Source organism: Coptis chinensis, chromosome 8, assembly GCF_015680905.1.
Source record: "Coptis chinensis isolate HL-2020 chromosome 8, ASM1568090v1, whole genome shotgun sequence".
Classification (NCBI taxonomy): domain Eukaryota; kingdom Viridiplantae; phylum Streptophyta; class Magnoliopsida; order Ranunculales; family Ranunculaceae; genus Coptis; species Coptis chinensis.
The window spans coordinates 53,591,095-53,618,169 of record NC_141463.1 but is presented as its reverse complement, the minus strand read 5'-3'; the positions used below and the strand labels follow the sequence as shown (position 1 = coordinate 53,618,169).

At 35.7% G+C, this 27,075-nt stretch overlaps 3 protein-coding genes across 15 annotated transcripts; 1 reads left to right on the top strand and 2 right to left on the bottom strand.

Moving 5' to 3' along the window:
* Window positions 1–455: 455 nt before the first annotated feature.
* LOC147481927 (uncharacterized) lies at window positions 456–2,327 on the bottom strand. The gene is made up of 4 exons (XM_086580392.1): window positions 2,012–2,327; window positions 1,374–1,677; window positions 781–1,156; window positions 456–558 (listed from the first exon to the last, which is right to left on the bottom strand). Exons 2-4 carry the CDS (start codon window positions 1,656–1,658, stop codon window positions 533–535), a joined length of 687 nt encoding a protein of 228 aa, XP_086436518.1. The 5' UTR covers window positions 1,659–1,677; window positions 2,012–2,327; the 3' UTR covers window positions 456–532.
* A 10,586-nt stretch (window positions 2,328–12,913) lies between these two features.
* Window positions 12,914–19,297, top strand: LOC147481926 (uncharacterized). 8 transcript variants are annotated; one of them, XM_086575570.1, is made up of 8 exons: window positions 12,920–13,585; window positions 15,221–15,474; window positions 15,767–15,840; window positions 16,252–16,488; window positions 16,578–16,751; window positions 17,057–17,145; window positions 17,372–17,430; window positions 19,164–19,297. In XM_086575570.1, the coding sequence occupies exons 1-4, from the start codon at window positions 13,570–13,572 to the stop codon at window positions 16,379–16,381; spliced, it is 474 nt and encodes a 157-aa protein (XP_086431696.1). In that variant the 5' UTR covers window positions 12,920–13,569; the 3' UTR covers window positions 16,382–16,488; window positions 16,578–16,751; window positions 17,057–17,145; window positions 17,372–17,430; window positions 19,164–19,297. The 8 variants fall into 8 exon arrangements, with proteins under 8 accessions (XP_086431700.1, XP_086431699.1, XP_086431696.1 ...); XM_086575569.1 differs by having other exon boundaries at window positions 17,314–17,430; XM_086575574.1 differs by lacking the exon at window positions 19,164–19,297 and having other exon boundaries at window positions 12,914–13,585; window positions 16,221–16,488; window positions 17,372–17,664.
* Window positions 17,890–27,060, bottom strand: LOC147481925 (DENN domain-containing protein C297.05-like). Of its 6 annotated transcripts, XM_086575560.1 has the most exons (15): window positions 26,934–27,060; window positions 26,530–26,651; window positions 25,678–25,800; window positions 25,428–25,580; window positions 25,079–25,162; window positions 24,771–24,965; window positions 23,826–23,915; window positions 23,069–23,131; window positions 22,365–22,439; window positions 22,190–22,240; window positions 21,364–21,441; window positions 21,145–21,279; window positions 20,779–20,886; window positions 19,951–20,016; window positions 17,890–18,463 (listed from the first exon to the last, which is right to left on the bottom strand). In XM_086575560.1, the coding sequence occupies exons 4-15, from the start codon at window positions 25,506–25,508 to the stop codon at window positions 18,359–18,361; spliced, it is 1,131 nt and encodes a 376-aa protein (XP_086431686.1). In that variant the 5' UTR covers window positions 25,509–25,580; window positions 25,678–25,800; window positions 26,530–26,651; window positions 26,934–27,060; the 3' UTR covers window positions 17,890–18,358. The 6 variants fall into 6 exon arrangements, with proteins under 6 accessions (XP_086431686.1, XP_086431687.1, XP_086431691.1 ...); XM_086575561.1 differs by lacking the exon at window positions 26,934–27,060 and having other exon boundaries at window positions 25,704–25,800; window positions 26,530–26,916; XM_086575564.1 differs by lacking the exons at window positions 17,890–18,463; window positions 26,934–27,060 and adding an exon at window positions 19,211–19,607 and having other exon boundaries at window positions 25,704–25,800; window positions 26,530–26,916.
* Window positions 27,061–27,075: the final 15 nt, after the last annotated feature.

The following is a 27,075-nucleotide window of genomic DNA, read 5'->3' as shown; positions in this document are numbered from 1 at the left end:
AGTTATGACAAACTTGGAGCACTAGCACCGTACGTCCGTACCATATCCTTCCCTCGTATCAAATACCATTATTTGACCACCATCAATTTAGAACTTGATAGGATATTAACTTAGGCATAAGAAATAATAAAATTTTAACTGAAGTACATATCAATAACAACCAGATAGAAAATTCAATGTTGTTGCACTAACTGACAACATCAACAAGAGAATGTTTGTCAATAGTCTAATCCAGAAAACAAAAAGCATACACTTCTACTCAATAACGAAAAACATTTTCTTAATACTAACTGAAAATATCAATAAGAGAATGTTTGTCACGTCATTTGGGATGACTAACCATCCTTTCTACGAGATGGCTTCTAAATAATATATGAAATGTCTTCCTGCAGGTTTACACAAAACCATATTAGTTCAAAATAAGTGTAAAGAAGTCATAAAGTTAGATCAAAAAAAGTAGAATGAAAAAAGAAAATTTTAAATATCGCACAATGTAGGAGCCTCCTACCAAGTCAGTCTGAATCACTCAGAATCACATGGTCGCCCAAATGATCATCTCTGCAAGAGACAAGTGGAAATGCATCAAAGCGAGACATGAAATATGATTTCCACTCATTTGCGATTTCACGATGATGTTTTTCCCAAAACGTCGCGATCTTTGGCATTGGACAATTTGCTTCCAAATTCAACTTTAAAAGTGGTTTGGAACACGCCCAATACCAATGACTTTATAGTCATTCTCATTGAATGCTGACTTTAACGGCAGAAAAGTGTGACAACCTGCCATTGAGAAATATACAATCGCAACGCTATACTTTGACGCTGCAAGATACCCATGTTCAGGTAGCAACATCCATTTCTCTTCAGGAGCATCACCCTTAAAGTGTAATAGACTTCCCTCACAACGAGTCACGTTTTCATGACCAAACATCCGTATGTACTCTTCCTTACTTGCGCGCAACTCTGAAATCAGATTAACTCGTACTTGGACCCAGCCCTCCTCGTCATACCCCAATGCCATGGCCAAGGCCCTAAATCCACAGTTGCCGTCACCCTTTGGATCTTCAATATCCAAAATTAAAGGTTGTAGAATGTCTGGGAAGTAATCCAGATAGCGATAGAAGGAGCAATCACCAATATCCTTACCAAACTCAACCTAAAACAATAACAAATGATTATCTTCGTACTTGTAACAAGTAAAATGAGTATTATGTGAATGCACCTTTTTCGTTGTTACAATGGGGGTATTGTCTAAAGAATCTCTAGCACACACCGTTTCAAGGGTACAACAACATCTCACTATGCAACTATTTTTCTTTTCATTAATATAGTTTCTACTTAATCATAAAATCCTTAGCATAACATAATTTTACCTTTCGTTTTGCTTTCATTGTCTCCTTCATCAGCTTAGGAGTGATAGGTAAAGCATCTTTATATCTAATAATTGGCGCAGGAGTATTCTCTAGTTCCACTAAAGTTGCTTCGAAACGTCTCATCTCAGGATCATTCTCCCATTTCTTTGCTGATATTTCCAACTTAACTCTATCCTCAATTTGGTTGGCATGGGACTCTAAACCTTTAAAACTCTCATCAAGATACGATTTCATTGCACTTAAATCTAGCTTCATGCCAACCACCTCCTTATGTAGTTTTTCCATTGGTATCTGAAAATCAAAACTAAATAAATAAGCATTAATATTTGAGGCTTCAACGACATATTGATAACTCTAGTCGAAAGCATAACAATTGACCCCTTAACATTCTTTAATCGTTCATTTTGACTTCAAAGCGAGACGGTGTAGTATCTGAATATATGAGAACTAACATAGCAAAATTTAGAAAACAATCAAACTTCTATTACTTCTCGGGAAGAAGGTATGCGGGTATTATCCGAACAAAACAATAATTACTACCGGGAGACATAATGAAACTAAGTAACAAAACCAAGGAACAAAAAGAAAAATAAAATGACAGACTAAAAACTTCTAAGCAACGGGAAATGGGTCTATACCTCGGAAATGTGAAGTCCACTGATATCCTTTAATGAACCAATGGTAATAAAAGTGTCACCTCTAAGGGTAATGAGCGTTGTAGAGGAAACAATTTAAGAAAACTACTAGAGACGTGGGGTTTGAACCTTGTTGTTGGGGTGGTTTGGGAGTTCCGAAATAACCTCAGTAGTTTCTTTTTTTTTTAAGATTGATTACCTTGTCAACCCTGTTTAGATTCGGTTTACCTTGTCAACCCTTGTCAACCTCCGAATCTAATGCTAACTGATTAGATTCGGTTTAGCTCATCAGTTACCTTGTTTACCTCTTAGAGTCCATTTGAGTATTCCTGATTTCTCAAAACAAAAAAAATGAAATCACTCTTCATTCTCATCCTCAATCGCAGGCACGAGTTCTTTGATAGGTACTATTTCTCTCTTAGCATTCACTTCGATTTCTTCTGAAGGTTTCATCGTTTAACTAATATTTGATTCTATTTACAATTCAAGGTTTTCGATTTAAATGAGATTGACTGTCATAGAAAGATATATTTGTTTTGATAAGATAGATTAGCTTGTGATTTTTTTCGTTAAGTTTGGTTGTGTTTGAGGTGGTTCATGTGTCTGCATGTTTATAGTTAATATACAAACTCTGACTATTATAGTTTATAGTTTGCATGTTCATATATATGAGTTATGTAGTTACCAAATATCATTGAGGATAATTATGGCCTATTAATGCAAAGACATAATTTGATTAGGTTTTAAACTCACCTATTACATTACATCTGACAATGAGTATCATAGATTAAATCTGCGGAATGGTTTTTTGTCTGACAATGAGTATCAGAGATTAAATCTGCGGAATGGTTTTTTGCTTTTTCCCTTCGGACTTAAAATTTTATTTTTGCACTTTTTAACTTCGGTGCAAAAAGTTGTTGACATGGATTTTATTTTTTGTCTAATTAGGAACACCCGTGGTCTAATTGAAGTCATGATGCATAAGAACCGATTGCAAGAGTATGCTCAGAAATCCAAACTGCCACTTCCAACCTATACTACTGAATGCTTTGGAACTGTGCCACAATTTAGATCTTCTGTTTCTGTTGATGGGGGAAATTATATGTCAGTTGAGACATTTCTACATAAGAAAGAAGTGAGCGTAGAATCTTTGCTAAAGTTGCTCTGGAATCTATATTGAAGAAGGTCAAAGACAAAAGATGTCCAATAATAGATGAGGTGTGTTGCATGTATGCGTGTGTTTGTGTGTGTTATTTTACTATTATGTTAAACTTTGTTCTACTTTTTCCTCTTAGGTTATATATTTTTATTTGTTTTTGTCACTCTTGCAGGATATGACCTATTGCAAATCCATCCTTAATGAATTTGCTGTGAAGATTGGTTTGAAAATGCCTATTTATACAACTACCTAGTCAAATTGTCTTATTCCAGTGTTCATCTCAACTTTGGATTTTCATGGTAAAACATATACCGGTACTCCCGCTAGAAGCAAGAAGGCAGCAGAACAAATGGGTGCACGTTCTGTTATCAAATTAATTTTAGGTAGTTCTTTATGTTTTGATTCATGTTAATTAGATTTGTGGTTATGGATTTTACTTTAACTACCTCTTAGATTATATTATCATGCAATTAGACCTGTTTGTTGGAGTGCTTTGAGTTCGCTTATTGAAGTAATTTGTGTAGGTACTTGGCGGGGATCACTTCTATCTCAAATCATCAAATCCAAAAGGAATGGTTTTGATGCATTGCCCAAAGTCAGTAAGAACGCAATGTTGCCAATGGTTCTGTGTTCAAAAAAATCTGCACAAATTAGAGATGCCCCAGAAATGCATTTGGATGTCCAACCATCAAAAAGAGTAAAGTTGGAACATTTGTGTGGATGTAGTATGGGTGTGGTTATCAGTGTATTGGCAAAGCAAGCTAAAGATCAATTTATGTAAGCCTTGCGAGGTATCTCCGATCATGGAATTAAATTGTAGTTTGTCGTAAATTTTTTGATTATCCACACTTGTTTGAATAAAATAGGGCAATCTGGTCTAGTTGTATTCCTCTGACAGTATAAAGCTTTTCTAGTAACTGTGTTTATCTATGTTAGTTGCAATGGTATGAGGCTCATCAAGTTTTGTGCCAAATCAGCACTTTAGCACCTACTTTTAGCATTGTTAAATAGCAGATTTTGGCCTGTTTAATGTAACCGAAATGAACTGAAAATTCTGAAATTGTGTCGTCCTCATGGAAGAAAAAAAGCAACTCTTGGGGACGTAAATCAGATTACGATATATTCTTCTGAATCAATATACTTGAATTACTTGTTGAACTCAACATTCAAGAATACAATCACTATTTTTGCTTTCGAATTTCTATACATGAACATCAAATAGGCCAATATTTCTAAACCTCAATGGTGGAACTGCTATTACATGAGACGCGTCAGCAATCTTAAGGACCTTCCTTGCAGTTGCCTGCGAATCTTCACTCCTGCCAAACTTTCTAGGCTTGGTTAAATCTAAGGTAGGGGTGGGAAGACGAGATCGCTTCTCCAAATCGAGTTTCTTCTGTTGTAGTCTTGGGCTTACAGATCTTGAGCTTCTTCCTAAGCTTACCATGTTTTCTCTTGGCAACTGTGAAGACCTTGCTGGACTGTTTGTTGATCTTAGGTTCCTGGTACTTTCGCTTTCCTATCGATTGGAATTAAGAGGGAGCTTGGCGGGGCTCTCGGGATTTAGCTTATAAGGCAAGTCCTTAGCCATTCGATTGTTAACCGAGCTCTTCTTGTTTTCAATCATATTTCCTCTCGAAGTTTTGAAGATCCGATATACCTTCAATAGGTATAACAGAGGAAGCGAGGATGCCGGACTTTTTAACGAAGTCCGGCTGGTTTCATTATCACAATTGGAGACTTCGAATGTCCTTGGTGAACTATTTCTCTTGGCGGTGGTAGAAACGGGATATCTACTTATCGGACTTTGTTGTGCCGATCTTTCATTCCGATCAAGGATATTCTGCTTTAGATTGTCATAGTTTCGTCGTAAAACAAAACGTTGATCTTCTTGCTTTTCGGTTTCCAACAGCCCTTTGGCATGCATTGCGTCGAAGATCTGCTTAAGAGCTCTAAGATCTTTGTCGATTGCTTGAACTCAAGCTCCTTCAACCTTTTCTCAATCTCGATTATTATACGAGGAAGATGAGCCACTAGTTCCCCTAGGAGGGCTATCACGACTCCTAAAGACAGGTTTCGGACAAGATGACTACTATCCATCCGCCTCGACGAGGGAACCATGAATTTGGCAATGGTTTTGTGGACAAAGATCGGGATTTCTTAATCGTGGTGAAACAGACTCCTTAAGGTAATTTCTGGGGAGATTGAATTTTTCTTGCAATCACTTGTTGTTCTTGATGACTTTGACAAAGAATCATGATTACCCACGGGTAGATAGAGGTCCTAGTCGGCCTCGTTGAGCCTTCATTGGCTGCTAAGGATTTGGGGATAGCTTCCAAGCCCATCAATTTTTCGCCACAACTTTGTGATTGTGCTTGTGACTTTCCAACCCTTGATGTGTATTTGAGGTTCTATTCGAATTGCCACCACCGTTTTGGAAATCCCCAAAAATGAGTTTGATTTGGAGTCCGATTCATAACCTCTCATAGAACTTTGCTGCTATCCAAAGAAAGCCTTGGCAGCTCTCGAGTTTTGTGTTGGATTTGAAGGTGTCTCGGGAATCAAAAAGAAGAGCGAGGTATTTCACGTCCATCATAAGAGAGCCGAGGGTGTCCTTTGGTAATTGAAAAGGAAGTTTCATCTCGGAACTTCATACGGTGATGATCTTGGCGGTTCTCTTGTATCATGAAAATACCGAGGTGCCTCTTGAAGTTTAGTGAGGCCATTCGGAGGATCAACGGACACCTTATACTTCCCATTGATCCCCTCTCAACATATTCATCTACGGATCTGTTACACTCAACCGAGGAGAATGAAGATGAACAAGAGGAAGATGAGAAAGAGGCCCTTGTGACTCCATAGAAACTCTATGATTCTCAATCACGTTCTTGCTCGAATTTTTGTCCCGCAATTGCAAGTCGAGAACTATATTATATATCCCTCACATAATATTATACTGATTCCAAATACACCAAAGTGAAGCCGTTAATAGCCGAGTTAAGTTTTTACTTTAGATGTATGCAGGTCACTATGACACTCATCTCCATGGTTGCTATTCTTTGAAGTGAGAATGGACTCATTAAGAGAGAGATGCATGGCTTAGAATATGAGAAAAAAATTAAAATGTTAACATACTTGAACTTGGTAATACAACAAACGAAATGGGAAATAAAAAGAAATCACAAGTCCATTAACCCTTCTTGAACAAGCAATTTGGCCTACAGTCCAGAAATGTATATAGGATAGCTTACCAGTAAAGAGGACATCACCGATTAAAAATAAAATTATGTATCCATAAAGTGATTTTGTAGCAAATCAAACATTTCTGGACTGTAGGAACAAAAAGCGTTGCAACATGAAAAGCTAAAAACTTCTAAGCAACGGGAAATGGATGAAAAGCTAAAAACTTCTAAGCAACGGGAAATGGATACGTGTATACCTTGGAAATGTTAAGTCGCGAAACAAATGAAGAAACGACTAGAAACGTGGGGGGTTTGAACCTTGAACGTGGGGGTTGGGAGTTCCAAAAAACCACCAAAATAACCTCAGCAGTTTCTTTTCAGCTAGCGTCTGTTTACATTGAGTTCGTTTAACTCGTCAACGTTTTCAATATATGGATTCGCGGGCTTTTTCTCTTCGGATTTTTTTTTTTTTTTTTTGGCCTTTTTTGTGGACTTAAATTTGAGTACTGCTACATGGACCTACTTTTTAGATCTACTATTGAACTCACTATTTGTATGAAGTTGGTTTGCATTACAATACACACACATACATATCTCTATGTAAATCAATGATTAGGACTTTTGACACATCAGTAGGTTCAAATAGTAGGTCAAATAAGTGGGTCGATGTAGCATTATTTTATTTTTTTTTTTTTTTAAAACAAACAAACAAAACCTGCAGACCTTGAGTATTACCAAACAGCAGTTAACTTTATTACACAATGATTTTTTTTATTTATCAGATACACATTGAAATTACTTTAGTCAAATCAGGCCAAGCCAAGGCAATATATTCTAAATACAATAAATTAGCCGTAGGCCACAAGTTCGTTTCAAAACAACTCTAGAGGATATGATTTTTTTTATAATCACTCACAAACAATGAGCTATGAGTACGAACAATGAGCTATACATCAACATGAGCAATGAGTATGAACAATGATTATTCATATCTATAATGATTGTTCATACCTATTTGGGGGGGTTCATACCTCAACCTGAGCTATGAACAATTATTGTTTATATGAATACTCATTGTTCATAGCTATTTAGGGTATGAACAATCATTGTTCATACTCATTCATACCTCAATATGAGTATAAACAATCACTGTTCATACCTTAACATGAGTTATAAGCAATCACTATTCATAATGTATAAGTTCATATCTTAACATAATGTATACTCAGTAAGAACACATATTGGAGTATGAATAATCATTGTTCATAAGTTCATATCTTAACATAAAGTATAATCAGTAAGAACACATATTGGAGTATGAACAATCATTGTTCGTACATATTTGGGGAATGAATATACATCAACATAGTGTATGAAGCATAGTACAAAATATCGCGATATATATTGAGATTTCAGCAAAGGTAAGTAAATATCGCGATATGCTTATAGATATTTACAACTAGAAAAATCAGCGATATTTTGATATTTTGAGATATATTACGATATTTAAGGATATTTGGCGATATTTTGTGTATGTAATAATTTTATTTAATATTTACCATTATATTTCAAATAAATATAAATTATATATCATGATATATCAAGAAATTTCCATAATATAATAGATACTTGTCAATATTTTAGATATATCCACGATATTTGCATATGAAACAATGTCAAATATCTATTAAGAAGGGGATATATCCACGATACATATACATAAATCAGGAATCGATATTTGCCTTATCCTGATATTTTGTACTATGGTATGAAGTATGTTAACCTATTTGGGTATGAACAATCACTATTCATATATCACATAAGGTATGAGCAATGACCAAAACGACATAAAATGCAAAATTGGAAAAAATTAATTTCAAATCCGGGATATTTGTCATTACACGTCTTAAAGTAGGTATTTTTTCTAGGACTATTTAATGAGTTCATTCTTTTTCTTTATTCTAATGCATGTAATGACATACGATCTTTTGATTAATATCGGTTTGAGATCATTCTACAAGTATTGCTAACAAGCAATTAGATGCTTCAATTCGTTGTGGACGCTCTGTCTCATTCCCTAAGTTCATGTTCATATTCATTGATCTTATGTTTGTATCCTTTCAAATTGAATGTTGTGTATCATATAACATTCAATTAATAGGTTTACATCACTTTTCTATCCTTTGTTGTTTTTTTCATTATATTTGAGTTATCTATATTACCCAAAAATAAAACCAAGTTATTCATATAGTGCCTTTGAGATGGTTTTTTTTTTCCTTTGGGTAAACAAATTATTCAACATTTCAACATAAAAACTAAGACTGTAGTTCAACTATTCAAGGCCTTCAAGGTATCAAGGTAATGGGCCTGAGCTTTCACTACACGTACTATCTCAAGTTAATTCATATTATACATTGAAGATATGGTCGAATAAATTGTGGGATTATAAGATGAGATTTCCATCGATGACCATGGTTAGAGAAGTTCACTATAGGTTGGGCAATGAAGCTATATACGTATATTGACAAAGGCCACACTAATAAAGCAAGTTTTCTTTTTTCATTTTTCTTTTCTTTTATGAAAGATGACTAAACATGGTATACATTAGCTTATGCAATTTCAGTTTGAAACTTGATTAAGGTATATTTGATTTTCATTTCAAAAACAAAATCGTTTATAATTAAGGTATATATGTTTTCCTTTTGACTGAATTTGCCTAATTAGATCAAGGATTTCAACTCACCTTTTCTCCATCATCGGTGTTCAACGTCCAAAGTACATATCAAGGAATATAATCATGGATTCATGGTATTTCTAAAGTTGCTCCTAGAAGCATGCTCATATATAAGGAATCATGTAACTTGCATATTCTCTATTAAGTGGTTTTCGGTGCCAATGCATGAACGCCAATATCAAAACACATTGAAGTAGTACCACAATTGAACTTATTAGAAGATCAATGTTTTCAAAGTGGCATCCACGCTATGAATGAAGAATTGGAACAAGTCTATGTACACTCCGCTTCTGGATGAACAAATTGTTCTCAATACATATTCTCGGGCATGAAGATTTTCTAAGGCATATTCAATTAAGGGTATCACAATGACACTAACAAGTTCAATTTAAATGTCAAAAAAAAAAAAAAGGGTAATTCTGTTCTAAAAATTAAATTTACATGTATTCATTTAATTATGACTCGAAAGCATGAGCGGGTTAAATTTTAGTTTAAGGACTAAATGAGTGTGGAACACTCATTGTTCATACTATACATTAACATAAGCTATGAGTATGAACAATGACTCTTCCTACCTATAATGATTGTTAATACCTATTGGGGGGGGGAGGGGGGTCATACCTCAACCTGAGCTATGAACAATCATTGTTTATATGAAGACTCATTGTTTATACCTATTTTAGGTATGAATAATGAGTGTTCATACCTCAATATGAGTATGAACAATCACTGCTCATACCTTAACATAAGTTATGAGCAATCACTATTCATATTCACAATCATTATTTATATCTATTTGGGGTTATTGAGCAAACACATAAGCTGAATTTACTTTCCTCCTAAACCAAAAATTGTCAAATAAAAATGTTATTGAACCCCTAACTTAGTTATTTTTCTCTTCAACCAAGGTCGAAAATATCGTCCGATATATCAATATATCGAAATATGGGTACATGATATGGAAATAATGTATATCGATTGACTTGGATCGATATATATTAGCAATATATATGATATATTTGATATATATCGATTGACTTGTTATTTGTTTGACCGATTATATTTCTTGTTGATAGATAATTGACATATGTCGTTATATATTAGCGATATATCGATATATAATGATATATATTAAAATTTTAACTATTTCAAAAAGTTGGAATCTCAAATATCGATATAGACCGTTATATTTTGGTTTTGGGTGTGTGTGGAGCTATGTTGCATTGACGCTGACATTGACGCTGACGCCAACAATGACTGGGCGACTTCGGTTATATCTCAAAAATGTAGGACGACGCAACAAAGGACGCAGAAATTAATTAATATTAATAATTTTATTTTATATAAATTGAACATTAAAAACTAAATTAAATGTATCAACATTTATAAATTCAAAACTATTAAAGATAAATAGCCACAAAATTAAGTTTAATATTTCCTAATCAAACTTTAAAAACATGTAAGAAGTCTTAATAAAACAAGAAATGAAAAATTTTAGTTTTTTAATATTATTTTGATTTATTTTTTATTTGTTTGGGTCAAAATCAGCGTCCTGACCATGTTGACCCGCGTCCGGACTACGTCTTGTCGGTCGGTTTAGTTGACGTCTTGACCAGCGTCCGGATTTAGTTGTCCGTCGCGTGTCCGACTTGGACACAGCCCATGGGTTAGTGCGTCCGTGCTTTAGGCTAAGTCCAATGGTGCGGCAAAACACCAAATATCACGGACATTTTGATCCAATGGTGCGTCAAAACGCTAACCCGCCAACGCTATCGATATAAGTTTACTTTATATATGGACACAGTCCCATGGGTTAAACCACACACTTTGAGAATCGGTGGAGAGTCCAAAAAAAAAAAAAAAATCTTTTTTTTTTTTTCCCCCCTTTAGAGAGTCCCCAAAAAAAAAAAAAAAAATCCTACCCGCCATAGGATATGGAAAAATTGGGCCATGTTGGATTACCCGCCATAGGCCTAGCAGTTGAGAGTCCTACCCACATTTAGGATGAAGTGCAATTTTCAATTTTTGTTTGGGTTGGGAAATTTATCGGAATTTTCAAAATTTCAAAAACTTCAAAAAATTAGATAATTTATTTTCAAGGGCGGCTTCCCCACACACACACCACGCCCAAACCCACGATCCGCCGCACACACCACGCCCAAACCCCACGATCACCATGTTCCCCCCCCACTTTCGAATGGATCTCCATTGCACATTCTCTATTTCCGCTCCATTTATTACCTCCCTCCCAATTAGAGACATCAACCATCAACAGTCAACGGGTTGTTCTCTATTTTCTTTTTCATTTGTCGTTCAACACTAAAAGGTAATATTTTATATGTTCTATATGTTTTATGCTTTAGTTCTTCATGTTTAGTTAATGAACACCTGTTATAAATTATTCTCTGCAATTATTCGATATTCATGCATGTAAGACCATAGCATATTACCCAAAAAATGTAATCTAGTTCGTAAGTGGTTTTTTAGTTTGTTGTCTATGTTATAGTGACCAATTTGACAAGAGACGTTGACCATGGTAATTGGTTCATATGCTTTTGAGTTGAGTTTTATATGTTGTAGTCTCTAGTCTGGGAATTGATCTTATGTCAATGAACCCTTGGGAATTCACCGCCTGCACAATAATGATGTTATCTTTGAATCTTGTTCCTTTCAGTTATTGATTTGAGAGAATGTGAGTAGGACTCTTGTAATTTGTTTAAAGAGAGCCTTTATTTATGTTTACATATTGTCTCACTTTTAAACGTTATTGAATTTATATTTGGATGGAAGGTTGTTTTCAGTAAGCATGATTTGAGACTAGAAAACCTAACCAGAAATCAAGCAACTCAGTGCGGTGTATGTTCGTCCCTGACATAACTAATATATTCTAAGAGTGAAAGATAGACTATACTTAGCTCACTAATCATGTGAAAATTTCAATAAGGTATGAAAATAGAGTAACTAGTTAACTATTTTACAGTGCTAAAAATTCGCTAGATAGTATATGCAATGTTGATATTGTCCTAGGTCTAAATGTTTCTTTATTTATTTTTTCTCTTAGATTTCCAAGTTCCAATGGATCGACTAGAGGAGGAGGTGGTTGGTCTGAAGATGAATTTGTATGCAATAAAAGAGTACCTTGATGAGGCTTTTATTGGCATAGTGTCTCATATCAACAATATTGAGAAAAGAATTCAATTGATTAAAGAAAAACAGAAATTTGCAAATGATGCAAATATTACAGATCAAGGTGCTAGCGATGCTGCACCCGTCACTCTTGGACTGATGAAGGAGGCAATGAAAAGAAAAGAGAAGGTAAATTAGGTGTAAAAGGTTTTATGATTAAGTAGGAATTAATAAAATAAAAAATTGTTGAATAGTGAGATGTGTTTTTTGTAGGTAGAGTATCTGGGATGTTGAAATACCTTCCTATACTCATTGCTACTTTCACTATATGGATAAAGTTCCGAAGTTGTGAGGCCATTCACTTTGGATATTAAAGAATCAATGGGAGATGGAATTGGTGGTTTTATAGCCTTGGCTTTAGCATTGGGTTATCGTAAAAGAGAATTGGATAAAAGTACAAAGCAGATTGTTGGTAGAGTTGAGTTGCTTTTAAGCAAGAGTATGTAAAGATGTTCAAGTGTTCATGGGTTTTAAAATTGTGTGGAGAACCTTTCAAAATCTGGTACGGATGAATTTATGAAGATGCCTCAATTCGGTTATCTTGCAGACTTGAAGTATCATCTTGCCGTTGTCTTTTTTCAAAGGCAAAGTCCGTCACATTTCTCCCAATCGAGATCAGCTATCCCTAAAATGGCCCTAATGTTATAAGTATTGGGCTTGTCGAGAACAAAATGTTAAAGCTCAAGCTCAAAACAAACTATCCGATGCCAGAAATTGCGAAGCTCTGGTTTGACTATCATTATCCTACTAACGGTGATTGGGAAACGTATTTTCAACCACGCTTTGATGCATACAAGAAGGTTGTTGGTACAATTCCTGAATCCCGAGGGAAAAAGCGTGGTAGTGGTGGAGATTGATGGACTGAATAGGAGCAGTTTTCCTTGTTTTGGTTTCTTAAGACTTATTTCGTTGGTGTAGAGAAGTTTCTAGTTTATGTTGTCTTTATTTCAGTTAGGTGTTTGGACAGATAGTCCTCTTTAGTGGTCTTTCATTAGTGTCAATAAGTACAATATTATAATTTTTGAATTTGAGTTATTTTGTTTGTTTATAGTCTTTCTTTAGTGTTGATGTATTAGAACCCTGTTTTCCTTGTTACTATATTTTCTACAGGTTGTTGCCTGCTATCATTCCTCCTGTTTCTACAGGTCCATTGTAATAGAGCCACCATTACTCGCTAGCACTGCAGCATAGGAGTCTACCTCCAATCAAATCCTAATCCAATTGCATTCCACAGCTTTCTCAACGCATGTATAAGGCTAAGACCTGACTGGTCGGAGGCGTACTATAGGAAAGGAGTTGCATGGGCTACACTAAAAGTGAGTGAATTTTCTTAATCTTTCCATCGTCCTTGAAAATATGTGCTCATATCTCAACTGGGGATTTGCTAATCTATACTGCGGAAGTGCAGAAATTCAACTTGGCACCAAATGCATTCTCTGAGGGTTTGAGGCGGGATCCTGAAGACAAAGAACTCCAAATTGCTTTGAGGTTTAAGTTATATCTGTACTAACACTTACACCCTCATTCTTGATATTGCTAGCAGGGATTTGACCTAGGAGTGCCCTATACTTCACTGGACCTTTAGAAAAACGTGAGATGTACCATTTGTGTTAAAAAAAAATCTATGCAATACTTATATTTATTAAATTAATAATAATATCCTTAAAATTTATTGATTAAGCTAAAGGACTTCAGCAACTAAGCAGCTATGCTAGTAGTTGTTGGACAGTTCCACTGCAGGTTTCCAGGTTAAATAAACTCTAATGTTATAATTTCCTTGAGAAATATTTTGTTTGTTAATATGTTATTTTGACAAACCTACAGTATGCGATTAGCAGACAACACAGTACAACTAACACCTACAACTAACACAGTACAAATTTCTTCTTTCCAAGTTTTGAGGGTAAGTACCTTAGTGTGGATTTAATTTTTTAAAGGAATAATGGTCTTCAGGCAGCTGCTGTAACCCTTTCAGAATTAGGAGAATATGGCCAAGCTGCTTCTCTACTTGAGAAATTGTCCAAGGTTTGCTCCGCTCTTGTTCTCAATTATCAGTGAGTAGAACCAAAGTAGAATTTGCTATATATATCCAGTTGTTTGGACAGTTCTGGAGGTTACTTTCCAAAAAATTTACTTTTGTATTTTAGGAAAAGCCAAGTGATCCTGATGTTTATCGTTTACTTGGCGAAGTTAAATATGAGCTCAAGGATTATGAAGGAGTGCTGCTGCCTATAGGAGTTCTGCATCTGTCAGTGGTTTATGAAATTTGAGATTAAGTTTACAAATCTTGCTTTTTGCTTAAATCAAAAGTATTGGCTTACTTCTGAATTCTGACCAGATCCCACAAATGTATTCTCACTTGTGCTAGGTGTGTGAATCTATTAACTTTGAAGTACTGCGTGGTCTCACAAATGTGCTTCTTGCAGCTAACAAACCAGATAAGGTTTGTTACTAGATTGCTACGTTTTTTTGTTTTGTTTTTTTTTCCCTAGTTTTTGCAGTGGCATATCCACTTCTTTGCTTCCGCCTCCTCATGTATGAAATAAGCTAGTGTCTTAAAACAAATATGAAATAAGCTAGAACATCTCTTGGAAGCTGAATCCATTGATCTTGGTTCTCACCTTCTTCATTGTCTAATACTAAAATGTAGATGGTTCTTGTTTTCTAAACCAATCAGTACGTTAGGAAGAACGTTAACATAACTCGATCTAGGTCTTACACACAGAACATTTTCTTTCAATCTACTTTATTGTATGTGACCCTTTTGCATACATCACTTGGAATCCTTACTAACTAATTATATAAGTCTAGGATCACAGTATGGATTCTGTTCCTTCTTTCCAATCTGTACATATTATGCCCATCCAGGCAGTACTTATGTCAGAAAACACAGATTACGGACCTCGTCATTCATGTTGAATTTTTTAACCTTCTGGTTAACCTTGATTCAGGGAACCAGAAATACGATTTCCTGGATGTGCGGCAGAAGTTCAGAGAAGGGGCTTCTGTAAAAGAAGATTTAAAAGTTGGTGAAAGTATACCAGACGACAGCCAGGCCGATTCCAAAGGTGGGGTCAAAGTGGACGAAAGTGTACCAGATAACAATCAGCCGTCCTCAAAAGAGGAAGTCAAAGTGGTAGAAAGTGTGCCAGAGGACAGCAGCCACAAGGATAGTAAAGAAGAGGCAGAACATAAGGATAATGAGGTAGAGCGTCAGCCTAAATCTCCAATTTACAGTTTTACATAGTGGTCATGTTGAATGGACAATGTCCTACTCTGTACATACTTTCTTCTTGAATTTTATAATATATCCGAGATGATTTAGTTGCAAGTTGTGACCCACTGTTGGCTGTTTACTTCCTGTTTCTAATTCTTCATTCTGTACTAGAGAAATTGAGAAAGTATGTTGTTGACCTTATTTTGTGTTGTTGTTTATAGTTTTTCTTTAGTGTTGATGCATTAGAACCCTGTTTTCCTTGTTACTATATTTTCTACAGGTTGTTGCCTGCTATCAGAACATGAGTCAGGTATCATGGACGAGTTCCAAAGTGACAACTCCTTCACAGTGGAGGTACTAAATTTATGGCTTCAGTTACATACATTATTTTCTTTAAAGTAGAAACAAACTTTAGAGTATTCTTGGATTTGGTGTAGATTTCAGTTTTTTGAATTTTTAGTGAACTGCAAGAACTTACAAATCTTGGTCGGAATGCATAAGATAAACAAGCCCTCTAGAGATGAACACATTAGCAGCTACTGGTTTAAAGGTTCTGTTCCTTTGAGTTGGGCCATTATTACCACTTAAAGAATGTGTTTGAGATTTTAACTGTGCATTTGCTATGTATTTTTTGTACAGTAGGATTAGAATTCACAGATTTTATTTCTCGGAACATTTTATCTTTTGTATTGTCGCGAGTAGTATACTTACAGGCATTAAGTCTCTGAGTTAAGATTACCAAAAGAAAAAAGTGTCTGAGCTTAGGAGTAAGAGGAATGTTCACCTTCATGCCCAAAAATTTAGGGAGATGAGGATGAAGACAAAAGCGGCCTCGTCGATGCTCATAGTAAATCAAAGTGTGGTCGAAAGCGTTGCAGAGGAGAAACTATTGTAGGGCCGACTGTAAATAAAGATGTGTCTCATGAGGATGTTGGATTGAAAGTAGCCACGTTAGCTCCAAAAGAGATGCCGATGATAAAAAAAAATAGCCCTGTTCTGCAGGTAGCTTCTCATCCTCGGAAGAGTTAATTAAGATTCTTTAGTTAAACAATATATATCAGTAATTTAATTTTTGTTTTTTTTGGATGCAGATCAAACTCGCTGCTAAACCAATACATAATGAAGATAAATATGATGCGGACAACATGAATGAATCAGGGGAGCCAGAATAAGAGGGCATGGAGCTAAAACCATTTGCAACAACTGAAGATATAGAGAGAGGAAAGTTGCCTCCCGAAGAAATCTTATCACTACCAATGTTTAAGGTATCGAAAACTGAAAGAATATGATTTGAACGTGCTAAAAATTAATCAGTGTATAATCGAAGAAAATAAGGGAGTTCTGTGTAACTCCAATTTTGGGATGGCGGTGGGCACCCTTAAAAATATCTATGCCTGTATATCAGTCATAGTAGAGACCCATGTCAATTTCATGCTAAGGCATCATTAGTATAATCCTTAAAGATTAAGGAGAAATTCAGAACATTTCAAAATGCAGTGGAGTCTAGATCTAAGTACCATTTGCATGAAAAATATTTACTGAGTTGCGATTCTTCCTTGCATTTATGCAGAACTATTCAGCCGGGAGTTCTGCTACAGTTTTATACATCAAGAATTTAGCTTAAAGACGTGATTACTGATGACTTCTACTTCATATTTGGTATGCTGTTACAACTTTAAAGCAAGTTCAATTTGTCTCACGCGGATCTGATGTTGTAACCTTTTGTCATACAAATTTCGGTAGTTTATCATGTACATGATTTATGATCATAGTTAGAGGGATAGAACTAATGGAAATAGTGCTCGTTTTCTATGCTTTTTGCTTCAGGGGGGGGAAGGGTGAGGGTGTGTTTCTGCTTCGTTTTCTGACACATCATATGCCGCAGGTTCACTCTTTGGAACTCTTGAGGCAGCTAAATCGGGTCTGAGTATTAAGTTGATGCAGGTGAGATCACTATATGATGCATTCTGATTTCTCTTGAATGTTATCCGCTTTATGATCCAAAATCTTTCTTTGCTAGTTTCAATAGAATTTCATTATTGTACTTCTGTTCTCAAGTGAGAAAATCATGTTCTCCATTGAATGGTTTTCAATTTGTATGGTTAAAACTTTCAATTTCTTGTAATCTATTTGAAGAAACTTATTGCATATCTACTAGAAAAGACTGTATTTTCGTTTTGATCTTTGGTTCTCATGGTTGTTGGGTTACATGTAGTTGCTGAGGGAAGAAATACATATCTTTGTAGACTAATGTGATTTGTGCTGTTATATCAGAACTATCTATATGGTGAAGCGGCTTCATAAATACTTTTATTAGCCAAATATCAAGTTCTGTATTTAACGTGTTGAGCAGTGACTTCGACTTTTGAATGGCTGCGTTCATATCACAAGACTTCAGCTTGATGGTTTAAACAAAATTTACCATATAACAGTTGTTTCATTACAGAACTGAGTTTCCATGTTAGATTTGCAAGTATAATGATGTTACACCATCGAGCTCTATAAGAAATGAGTACTTAAACACGTTAAACATTATAAAAGAAGAATTGAGGAAAATACCAACTCCTTTCTTCGTCAGAAACAACACTATACCATTTCTTGCAGCTTCTTGTATAAGATTAAGCGTATTCAAGTATTGCGCCTGTGTGATTGAATCCGCAAGATACTTCCAACGCTTTGACATTCTTCCCGAATTCTACCATCATTGGTTCGTAATAGTCGATATCATCTCCATGTCCCAACTGACCACCAGGGGAATGTCCATCTACAGAAAATGTTCCATGTGATCCTCCCCAACCCCATGTGAAAACCTTACCACCAGAAACTGCAGCCGTATGCTTCCAAACCACAAGATACCTTAAACACAGAAATTTCAAGAATGGACCTTCAACTCGTTCTGGTTCATAGATGGCCTCCGTGCAACCGACTCCAAGGCATCCATTCTCATTTGATCCCCATGTATATAGTTCTCCTCCACCTGTATGCATAAAAAACATAAAAACACAATGAACTGAAGTTCCAACCTGCAAATTAATCATCAAACGAGTTATTTTTTTCTCAGATCATCACATGAATTTTACACAAGGAATGCAAAATTGAACTGAATACATCCATGACATCATACTGTTAGGTAACGTAAAGCCACAAATGAAATAGATCCTGTCTAATAGGCTTAAGTGCTCTTGAATGCCCAAGAACTGGTCAGGACTCATCAGTAGGTAAGAAGAATGGCAATCTGATGTAATATATATGCAGTAGTAACTAAACTATGGTAGTACGTTTTATCAGCCCAGAAATTTTTGACACCTACTTTCAGTACGATCATATACAACTGATATATATAGTTAATAATTATATTATGAGATTTATTATTCTTTGTTACTATTAAGAAATGGAATGTCTAATATAATTTGAGAAGGGGAGTAGTGGAGTACATACAAACTGGTAATCTATGCATAAAAGAGAGGTGTGGGGGTGGGGTGGAACACTTTGGATTGGTTCCTAATGAGGTGAATTGAACACCAGCACAAAAAGCAGACAGCATCAAAAAGCAGGAGTCAGTAGTGCATTACTGGCTAGCATCAAAGCCTCTGTACTATGTATATATATTTTCATTTTGAGTTCCTCGCTATCTATACAAAGAGATCACTAATCCCTGTTCATTTATTATTTTGCAGCATGGGCATTGAAGAGATTGATGGAATGGGGGGAGATTGGTTAAATATAAACAATAATTCCACAATCTCATTAAAAAATATATATGAGATTAATGTATGTATATCGTACAACACTTAGTTCCCTTTCACCTACAAGGCTACAATACAACCGCAAAGTTTTCTTTGCAACTAGCAAAACCAAATTCATCGTAAGAACTTGGACTTACTAAACTCCTTCACAGTGAACAAGAGGAATGAAGGAAAACTTGGGGAAACAAACTTCTCTGTGTCCCCTAACTGGGGATCAATAATTCATAAATAACTTGTCTAAATTACAGAGCTTGCGCTCTAGGTACTTTCGCCCATAACTTATCCAGTAACCTTTACATGGTGACGCTAATCCTTTTGATAGAAGGATAGAACAAGATCCGTATGTACAGAAAAGAGCTGTGTGTCTACAAAATGCTGTTCAACATAAAAAGAAATTAGTAACAATACCAACTTTTATGTTGTTTTCAACTATACAATGACTTGTCGGATTTTTGTATGTCCAGAGTCTTTACTTTTTTATTATTACACCGCTACAGGTAAGGAACTAAGTGAAGGGTCAGGACTCTGTAAGAGATCTCAAAGTAATGTCTATTTCTAGCATGGTTACATCAAGATTTTTGGACATTTTGCAGTATAAATATACAAACTGGTATGAAGTGCGATAGTAAATTTCAAAGAACCGACTATTTAAGCAGACGCTTAAGTACAATTTATATCATTTAAAAGACCTGTAAAACTAGTTGTTTAAGATGCTTACCCTCATAAAAGACCTGTCTCTGTTTGGAAATGAATCAATGAAACTCTCCTTTAAGAGTAAAGACACCTGATAGTGGAAAGAAATGCAGGCGTAAGTGTGTATAGTGTCTGTTAATTCTGTCAATGGAGAAGCAAATAATCATTTTTTCTTTTGTACAAGAACAAAGAGAGGAAAAACACAAAGCCAAAAGTGACAAAAAAAAATCTCTGCTCCTAAAACTAATCTACCACATGCGACACACCCAGTACAAAACGGAACAGCTCCCCTAAAGACAAAAATATCTGAGAGAAAGACCACAGCTCCTTAATCACCTAGGCTCCTAATGACTAGCTGCACACAACCACCAAGACCAAGCAGCAAAAAGGAACCACAACTTCAGAGGCACTTTCTCACTTGGAGAGAGAGACCCATGTACCAACGCCCCGCTAGCATGACACAAGCCATACTGGACATCTACCAAAGTACTATTACAAAAAAATGTGCTAAGACAGAGGCCACCTCAGAATGTTCTTGCTGACACAGGGCCAGCCACACAAAGAACAAAACTTAATAACGGTCATGTTTCTCTTCCAAAGATCATTAATGCTTCGAAGGAGAACGTCCTGTTGGATGAGACTATGGAATATCAAGTTTTTCACCACTCACTCATTAACTTTATGAATAGACTATGGGCAATCACACCACATGACCTGAATAATTCTCCAATAGAAAGAACGTGAACAGATGGTGGCCCAAGAAAATACAAAGAAATTTTAAAGTCGAGGAAGGAATCATATTGCCCTTCAACTGAGACACATTTTCTGCTACTGGTATTGGGGGGGTACCAACCTTGTCATCATTAGATTGCACATTAGTAATTGTATGAGACCGGAGATTTGAGCAAAGAGAATCCAGGTAAGACCTTAGAACAGCTAAGAAGCCCTTCGCAGCCTCAATCTGCACATAGAAAAAATTGGTATATAAGCGACCAAACAAATTTTCAAGTCGCTAAATGTGAGAACAAATTCGGACGCAGTTCAGATTGTTCCGTCCTGATTTCTACGTGTGTTGCACCTGTGTTTCTATCCCCAGGCCTCCTCTTCATAAAAATTAACAAATTGTGGGACCGAATAACGAGCAGCAAGCAATTGAGAGAGTTATTAGCATTTCACAGTCAATAACGTCTATGCACTTTGTATTGTGTTAAGAGCCAACCTGAACATCTGTACACTCGAAGACAGGTCGTCTTCTTCCTAAATAGCTTTCTCCAACAAGCTTTGCATGGTATGGACTCAACGACTTAAACAACTCTTTGTTCTGGGGCAATTGAGGTAAAGTGGGAGACCGCACCTGATTTTTACAAGTATAATTTTTTTTTTGTTAATTAAAATTTTATTTATTATGAAAGTTCTACTATGTGACGAAACTAAATACCTGGTTCTTGTTAGCGTCGACCAGAATGACATTTCCTATCTTCGATTGTACTTCACCAGTTTTGTTCTTTACACCAACCTACAAGGAGCTCTAAACATTTCTCATTCATATACAATAATGCTAGAAAACGAAGGCAATACAAAACAAATTTATTATAAGATTCTGAATTCAGTGATTCTATTAGGTAGTCTACAATAGGAATTCTCACTTGAAAAAAGATCTTTATTAATTTGCTTCCGGAAAACACGGTATCTACTACGTTGTCTGTATAGATCTTAGAATACCTACCATGATGCTTGCACCAATGCACCTGCTAGAATGGTTAGTGCTGATGAGTACTAAATTAACCAGTCAGACCTATTTGCACAGCAAGGAATCCACTTGCCCTTCTAAATTTTGACTTCCAGCTAGTCATCTCTTAGATGTTAAAGAGGGAGTTGAAACAATTGATGATTGATGAAAGCAATACTCAAAATGTCTATATATTCTCCTCTTTCAATATCATATTCTCCTAAAGATTGTCTCTACTGAAAGTGTTAGGTGCTACATCTAAGTTTAAAACTAGATGAATTTTATATAATATCTTCAAAATTCTTTAGACGCACTTCAGAAAATTCTATAATTGTCAGTGCCAGAAAAAGACCCATCAGCATAGCTTAAAACTGTCAAGATTGGCAGTAAAGTTGCCTTGAGAGTATTGAAACACAAAAAGTGAACTCCACAAATCCACAAGGTAAAATAAGAAACAATGCAGGATTCTGCGGGTAACATATTACATACAAGATGTTTAAGTTTAAGAAAAAAGGAGGAAGTTAGAAAATCTTACTATATATGGGACTGGTGCATCCAAAAAATCATGCATGTCATTTGGCAAAACCTGAAAGTTCATACAAGATGCTATAGACTATCAGGATATACTGACACCTGAATCTCCACATTACAATTACAACGAATTGTTCAAGAAATTTTTTACACGAATCATAAAGAAGAAGGTACCATACTGGCATTAGAAGGCTCTGCCACTGGTAGGGCCGGATTAAAGAAATAACGGAGAGAACTGAAGCAGACAAGATTCCCTGAAAAAAAACAATATATCCATAAGTTTTATCTAAAAGCACCTAATATGCAAGGGCAGTAGATACACTCAAAACTATATCAGCACAACCAACAATAAAATCACAAGGTTTTGGATGAATCACGCCTCAGATCAAATCTCACTCTTTTCAATGAAGTGATGGGTTTGAATTTAGAATTCAATTCATGTATAAAATTTTGACAGTGACGGCAGAACAAAACAGAGCGAGGAAAAAAGCAGGCACACATGCTAGGAGGATGTGCATGTGGTGGAGATAAAATTATTGGTTTGCTGCACTGAATTTCTAAAAATGTAGTGGCTGATAGGTACTGACACACTTCACGTACATAGATAAAGCTCATAGCACTACTGACTGCTTTTTTTAAGACGACGTCTATTGGTTAGATACATAGATGTTACTGGTGAAGGCTGGACTCAATGAGCCCCAAGTCAATCAGCCATAAAACTCAAGTCATTACAATCTTCCACCTCTGGCCAAGAAACAATTCCTACACGCTCAAGTAACAGAGTAACTCCTTATTCCACATTTGTTTACAGTGGACAGGCTTTCTACAAAACCATAAGTACATGGAGGATTCACATGAAGTCAATGTCATAACTCAACCATACCAAGTTAGAGCAGACAACGACAATTTGCTTCTCCAAAAGTGCCCCTGCTAACATTGTCAATACCTGAAACATGCAAACACAATCATAGGATGTAAACGGGCACGCTTACAGAATCAGATTTAAAAAGGTTTCTTGTTACCAATTTTCTTTTGGTCTTAACATAATTTATCATTTTCTATGGAACTGAAGAATTCAAAAGCAAAAATCACCCATTTGAAAACTTATTAGATTTGACATGAAACGCGGAAAAAGACGTGTGCAATGAACAAATGTTTCAGATAATCCAGCAAAATTAGACATTGGTCCTTAACTTCTACAGTTACTTAATTTCAAATTAACCTACTCCACGACTTTTTTCCCTTCTTCCTAAGCATACAATATGAATTTAAACAAAAAGTTCAGTGAAAGTTTTAAAGCAAGAATAGGTACAAACGATTTCAACTTCAATCCAATTACTCTACATATAGTATCAAAAATTACATGTATACTGTATACACTTAAATTGGGAGATGCATAATCACTTGAAGATAAACCTGAAGAATTATACCATTATAAATAAGAAGCTATAACAAAGCTGATTAAAATATGTATATGGATCACCTGATCCGAGGAGTGAACACCACAAGAATTACCCTCAATAATGACATCATACAGACATACTTTCTGGTTTTCATAAGAAGGCTGACAATTATAACTATTTCCCTAGGATCAGATGATAGGGCATGGTTTTGTCAATCGAGATAGAGCAGATAATTACATGTTCAAGGCGCAACAAGCCACATAAGCATGCAACTGTCCACACAGATAGAACAGTTGCCTCCTCCTCTGCTAATACTGCATTGCGTGCCTGATAATATCATAGAGAAGTGAAATCAGAAATACATACATAAATGTACATACAATGCCCCCTCCCACACCCCACAAGATGAATCGAAGGCTGAATTATTTTTAAGTATGATACTCCATGGAAATCATCACCCCAAAAATCAGTTCCTTTGCACATTTTTTGACATTGCCAGAAAGATGGATGCAATATCTGCTTTACTGGACCGTTAAAAATTAAGTAAGTTGAGAACAATTTCAAAAAAGAGGTTAGCTATTTGTAAATGAGCTGATATTATATAGACATGATCTCCATGGTGGTGAAATCAAGAAATTATCCCTTAAATCACCTTGTTAGGGGGCATTGTATGAAGTGCTGCATAAAAAGTTTGTAAACAGAACCTACTCCATAAACATATAATACAATAAATGAAAACCAACAGCATTTACATACACGCTTTGGACATATGACTCTTGTGGAGTAGGTTCCACTAATTTTTACTTCTCTTGTATAGGATCATTACTGAAAAACATTTATCATCTATTGTGCTTTCCCTGATCTCCAATTAATATGTTTTTTCACTGAAAATATGCCAATAGTAGATATGTGATGAGCTTATCAAAATCTTTTTAATAACATCATATCTCTCTGCGTTGTTGGTATTATGAAATAAAAATATTACTTTTAGCTCCAAAATATTTTGAGCATAATATTACTTTTCATACCCAATGCTCTACCACAGATTCACAAGTCACAACCAACACATCCACCTCTGTTCATTGGGAAAATATCAGAACTTAGGGGTGAATCCATTTGTCTTACAACTGACTAAATTGTTATTTTTGGCATTGGTACACTCATTTAAATATAGGAATTTACCTCTACAAACTCCAGACTGCTGCAGGATTTCAAATCAATGGTTAATCCCGCAACATGTAGCACTGTTTCACTAGGTCTGTGGAATTCCAAAGGATGCAGGTGCTCCAGAGGACAGAATGCAAGTGTTGTTCCTCTGGTAGGACAACATAAACGATAATACTCACATATAATTTGCAAGGATCCATGATTGTTTGCCTGAAAACACAAAATTGCATTAGAATTAAATGGTGAAATATGGCTTCCAGAGCACCCAGGTGTTCCACCTGAAAGCATGTCAATTAATGACAAAGTACAATAGAGCATCAAACCTTAGCCCATTCAAGAATGTTGTGATCATTGTCAAATGCACATCTCGTCTCTTCATATACAAGAATGAACAGTCCTACAAACAGCTAAGTGAACAGGAGATATAAATTACTTTCAGAATGAATCAGACTTCTATAAGTTCTATATTAAATGAACTCTTGATCTGACGAAGAGTCTATTGGTTTTCACACTCAATTTTTAACTATTCTAGGACAGTCGGAAAATATCAGTAGAAGTGCTTCTCATCCAATGCCTTTATAAAATTTCACAGAGATGGTTAACTCAGTACTGTTAAGTACCTAAGCAATTATGTGAAATAAAAAATAACAAAAGAAATTGTGTGAGAGTTACTGTTCGAGTGCTGTACGCCCAGGAATTCTGCCAGACCATAGCCTTCTCTCTCATCTCATTCTCGAAGGTTATCTCGAACATCTTGGCAAAATTCTGACCGAGGCAATGGGATGTTGCACCTTGTATGCCATGACCAGTATTTGGAATAAATGCCTGCCAAAATATAATCAGAACAGAGATGAAGAAAGCTCATAGTTTATAGTAATCACTGAAACAAGTAGATGAGTTGCACAAAACTATCATGAGTCACCTCAACAGTTGTTGTATAAAGCCCACCAGGAAACTTTTCAAGCTCGCTTGCCTTCCCTTTTACAACTGGGATTGCTAGATACTCCTCATATATCCTTCTATAGAGCTCCAATATTTCACGAACCTGATAAATATTATCACAAAGGAAAATAGAATGACCACGTATCCAAAAATATAGAATATCTTCTGGTTGTCAGATAAGAGATAACAGCATCTGCACTAGAGTCTAAGACACATAGCCGCAACTACAAAAGCTAATCCTGAATATGCCATCATCTGGAATCCAATACTTCATAGAGTTGCCAATGTATAAAAATCCAAACTACTGCAATAGATCAACGAAATCAAGGGTAGAGCTAGTGGCTGTGACCAAAGTTTGAAAGATCTGGAAGAAACCCGGGCATTTAACAAAGCCAGCACGACCTGAGCATAACTTGCCAGGATTAAAACAAATACAATTACCGATCACCAAAAAAAGAGATGAAAGGAGAGAGTCAACAATCCAAATGCACAGATCAAACGAAAACCAACTGGAATGATTTTTATTTACCAAAGGATCTAAAGGTAATATGCTTATACGGAGGACAGGAACGAGGCTGAGGAGGAGGTGGGGGGAGTGGACTATGCTAAGTATTACAAACTTTTGGTAATCTAATATCATGAAAGTGGCATACTGATAAATACTCAAAGTATCCTCTGCTTTAAAGCTCTATTGACTAAAAAGTGATCAATTGTTTCTGTCACTGAAATAGAGAAAGTGAATTCTAAAGGAAAAATATCTGCCCACATTCAGGTTATCCTCAATTTCAAATTCCACATAAAGGCACGAATTATTATTGCGATATTCACTTACGCCTTTTCTTTAGGCACCCAATATGAGATTTGGCCAGACCTTCTTTCCCAAAGCACGAACACATTTGGACTCCAATATTTAAGGAAAGCATCGACTGCAGCAGGAGTATCAAGAGGTGCAAACTGCCATTTAAACAAAATGATCATAAAAAGTAAAAAACAGAAAAAGTCAAGAAAGATTAGTTTTCCGATTAAGTTCGCTATGAAGGCTTCCTGAAAATTTACGGAAGTATTGAATATAGAGAAGAAAAATTCAATCAATGAAACATCAAAATACCTAACCAGAATAGATATAAGACTTCCTAAGGACTACAGAGAAACTAGTTACACTTGCTGAGCACCAATAAACTACTAGTAGGCCTTAAATACTACTACCATATCTTTATACTACAGGAAGCTACAAACCACTAAAGCAGCTTTCCTCTTCAAATAAGAGATCCCTGTTAAATTCTGAGATTTCCTCATTCCTTGGAAAACAGGTATACTGGTCTAGTTAAAGCTGTGGTAACGGTAACCTCTAATCAAGGGATCCAATCAAAGAAAAATC

Excerpts from the sequence above, each read along its gene's own strand:
- LOC147481925 (XM_086575560.1), bottom strand. The coding sequence starts at position 25,508 with ATGTTCGAGATAACCTTCGAGAATGAGATGAGAGAGAAGGCTATGGTC. Across the intron at positions 23,916-24,770 it reads GCAGTCTGGAGTTTGTAGAG|GCACGCAATGCAGTATTAGC; the intron begins GTAAATTCCTAT and ends TGATATTATCAG. Across the intron at positions 23,132-23,825 it reads GCTTGTTGCGCCTTGAACAT|GTATTGACAATGTTAGCAGG; the intron begins GTAATTATCTGC and ends TGCATGTTTCAG.
- LOC147481926 (XM_086575570.1), top strand. Across the intron at positions 15,475-15,766 it reads CAGAACATAAGGATAATGAG|GTTGTTGCCTGCTATCAGAA; the intron begins GTAGAGCGTCAG and ends TATTTTCTACAG. Across the intron at positions 15,841-16,251 it reads ACAACTCCTTCACAGTGGAG|GAGTAAGAGGAATGTTCACC; the intron begins GTACTAAATTTA and ends GTCTGAGCTTAG.
- LOC147481927 (XM_086580392.1), bottom strand. The coding sequence starts at position 1,658 with ATGGAAAAACTACATAAGGAGGTGGTTGGCATGAAGCTAGATTTAAGT. Across the intron at positions 1,157-1,373 it reads CAATGAAAGCAAAACGAAAG|GTTGAGTTTGGTAAGGATAT; the intron begins GTAAAATTATGT and ends TTATTGTTTTAG. Across the intron at positions 559-780 it reads TGTATATTTCTCAATGGCAG|AGATGATCATTTGGGCGACC; the intron begins GTTGTCACACTT and ends TGTCTCTTGCAG.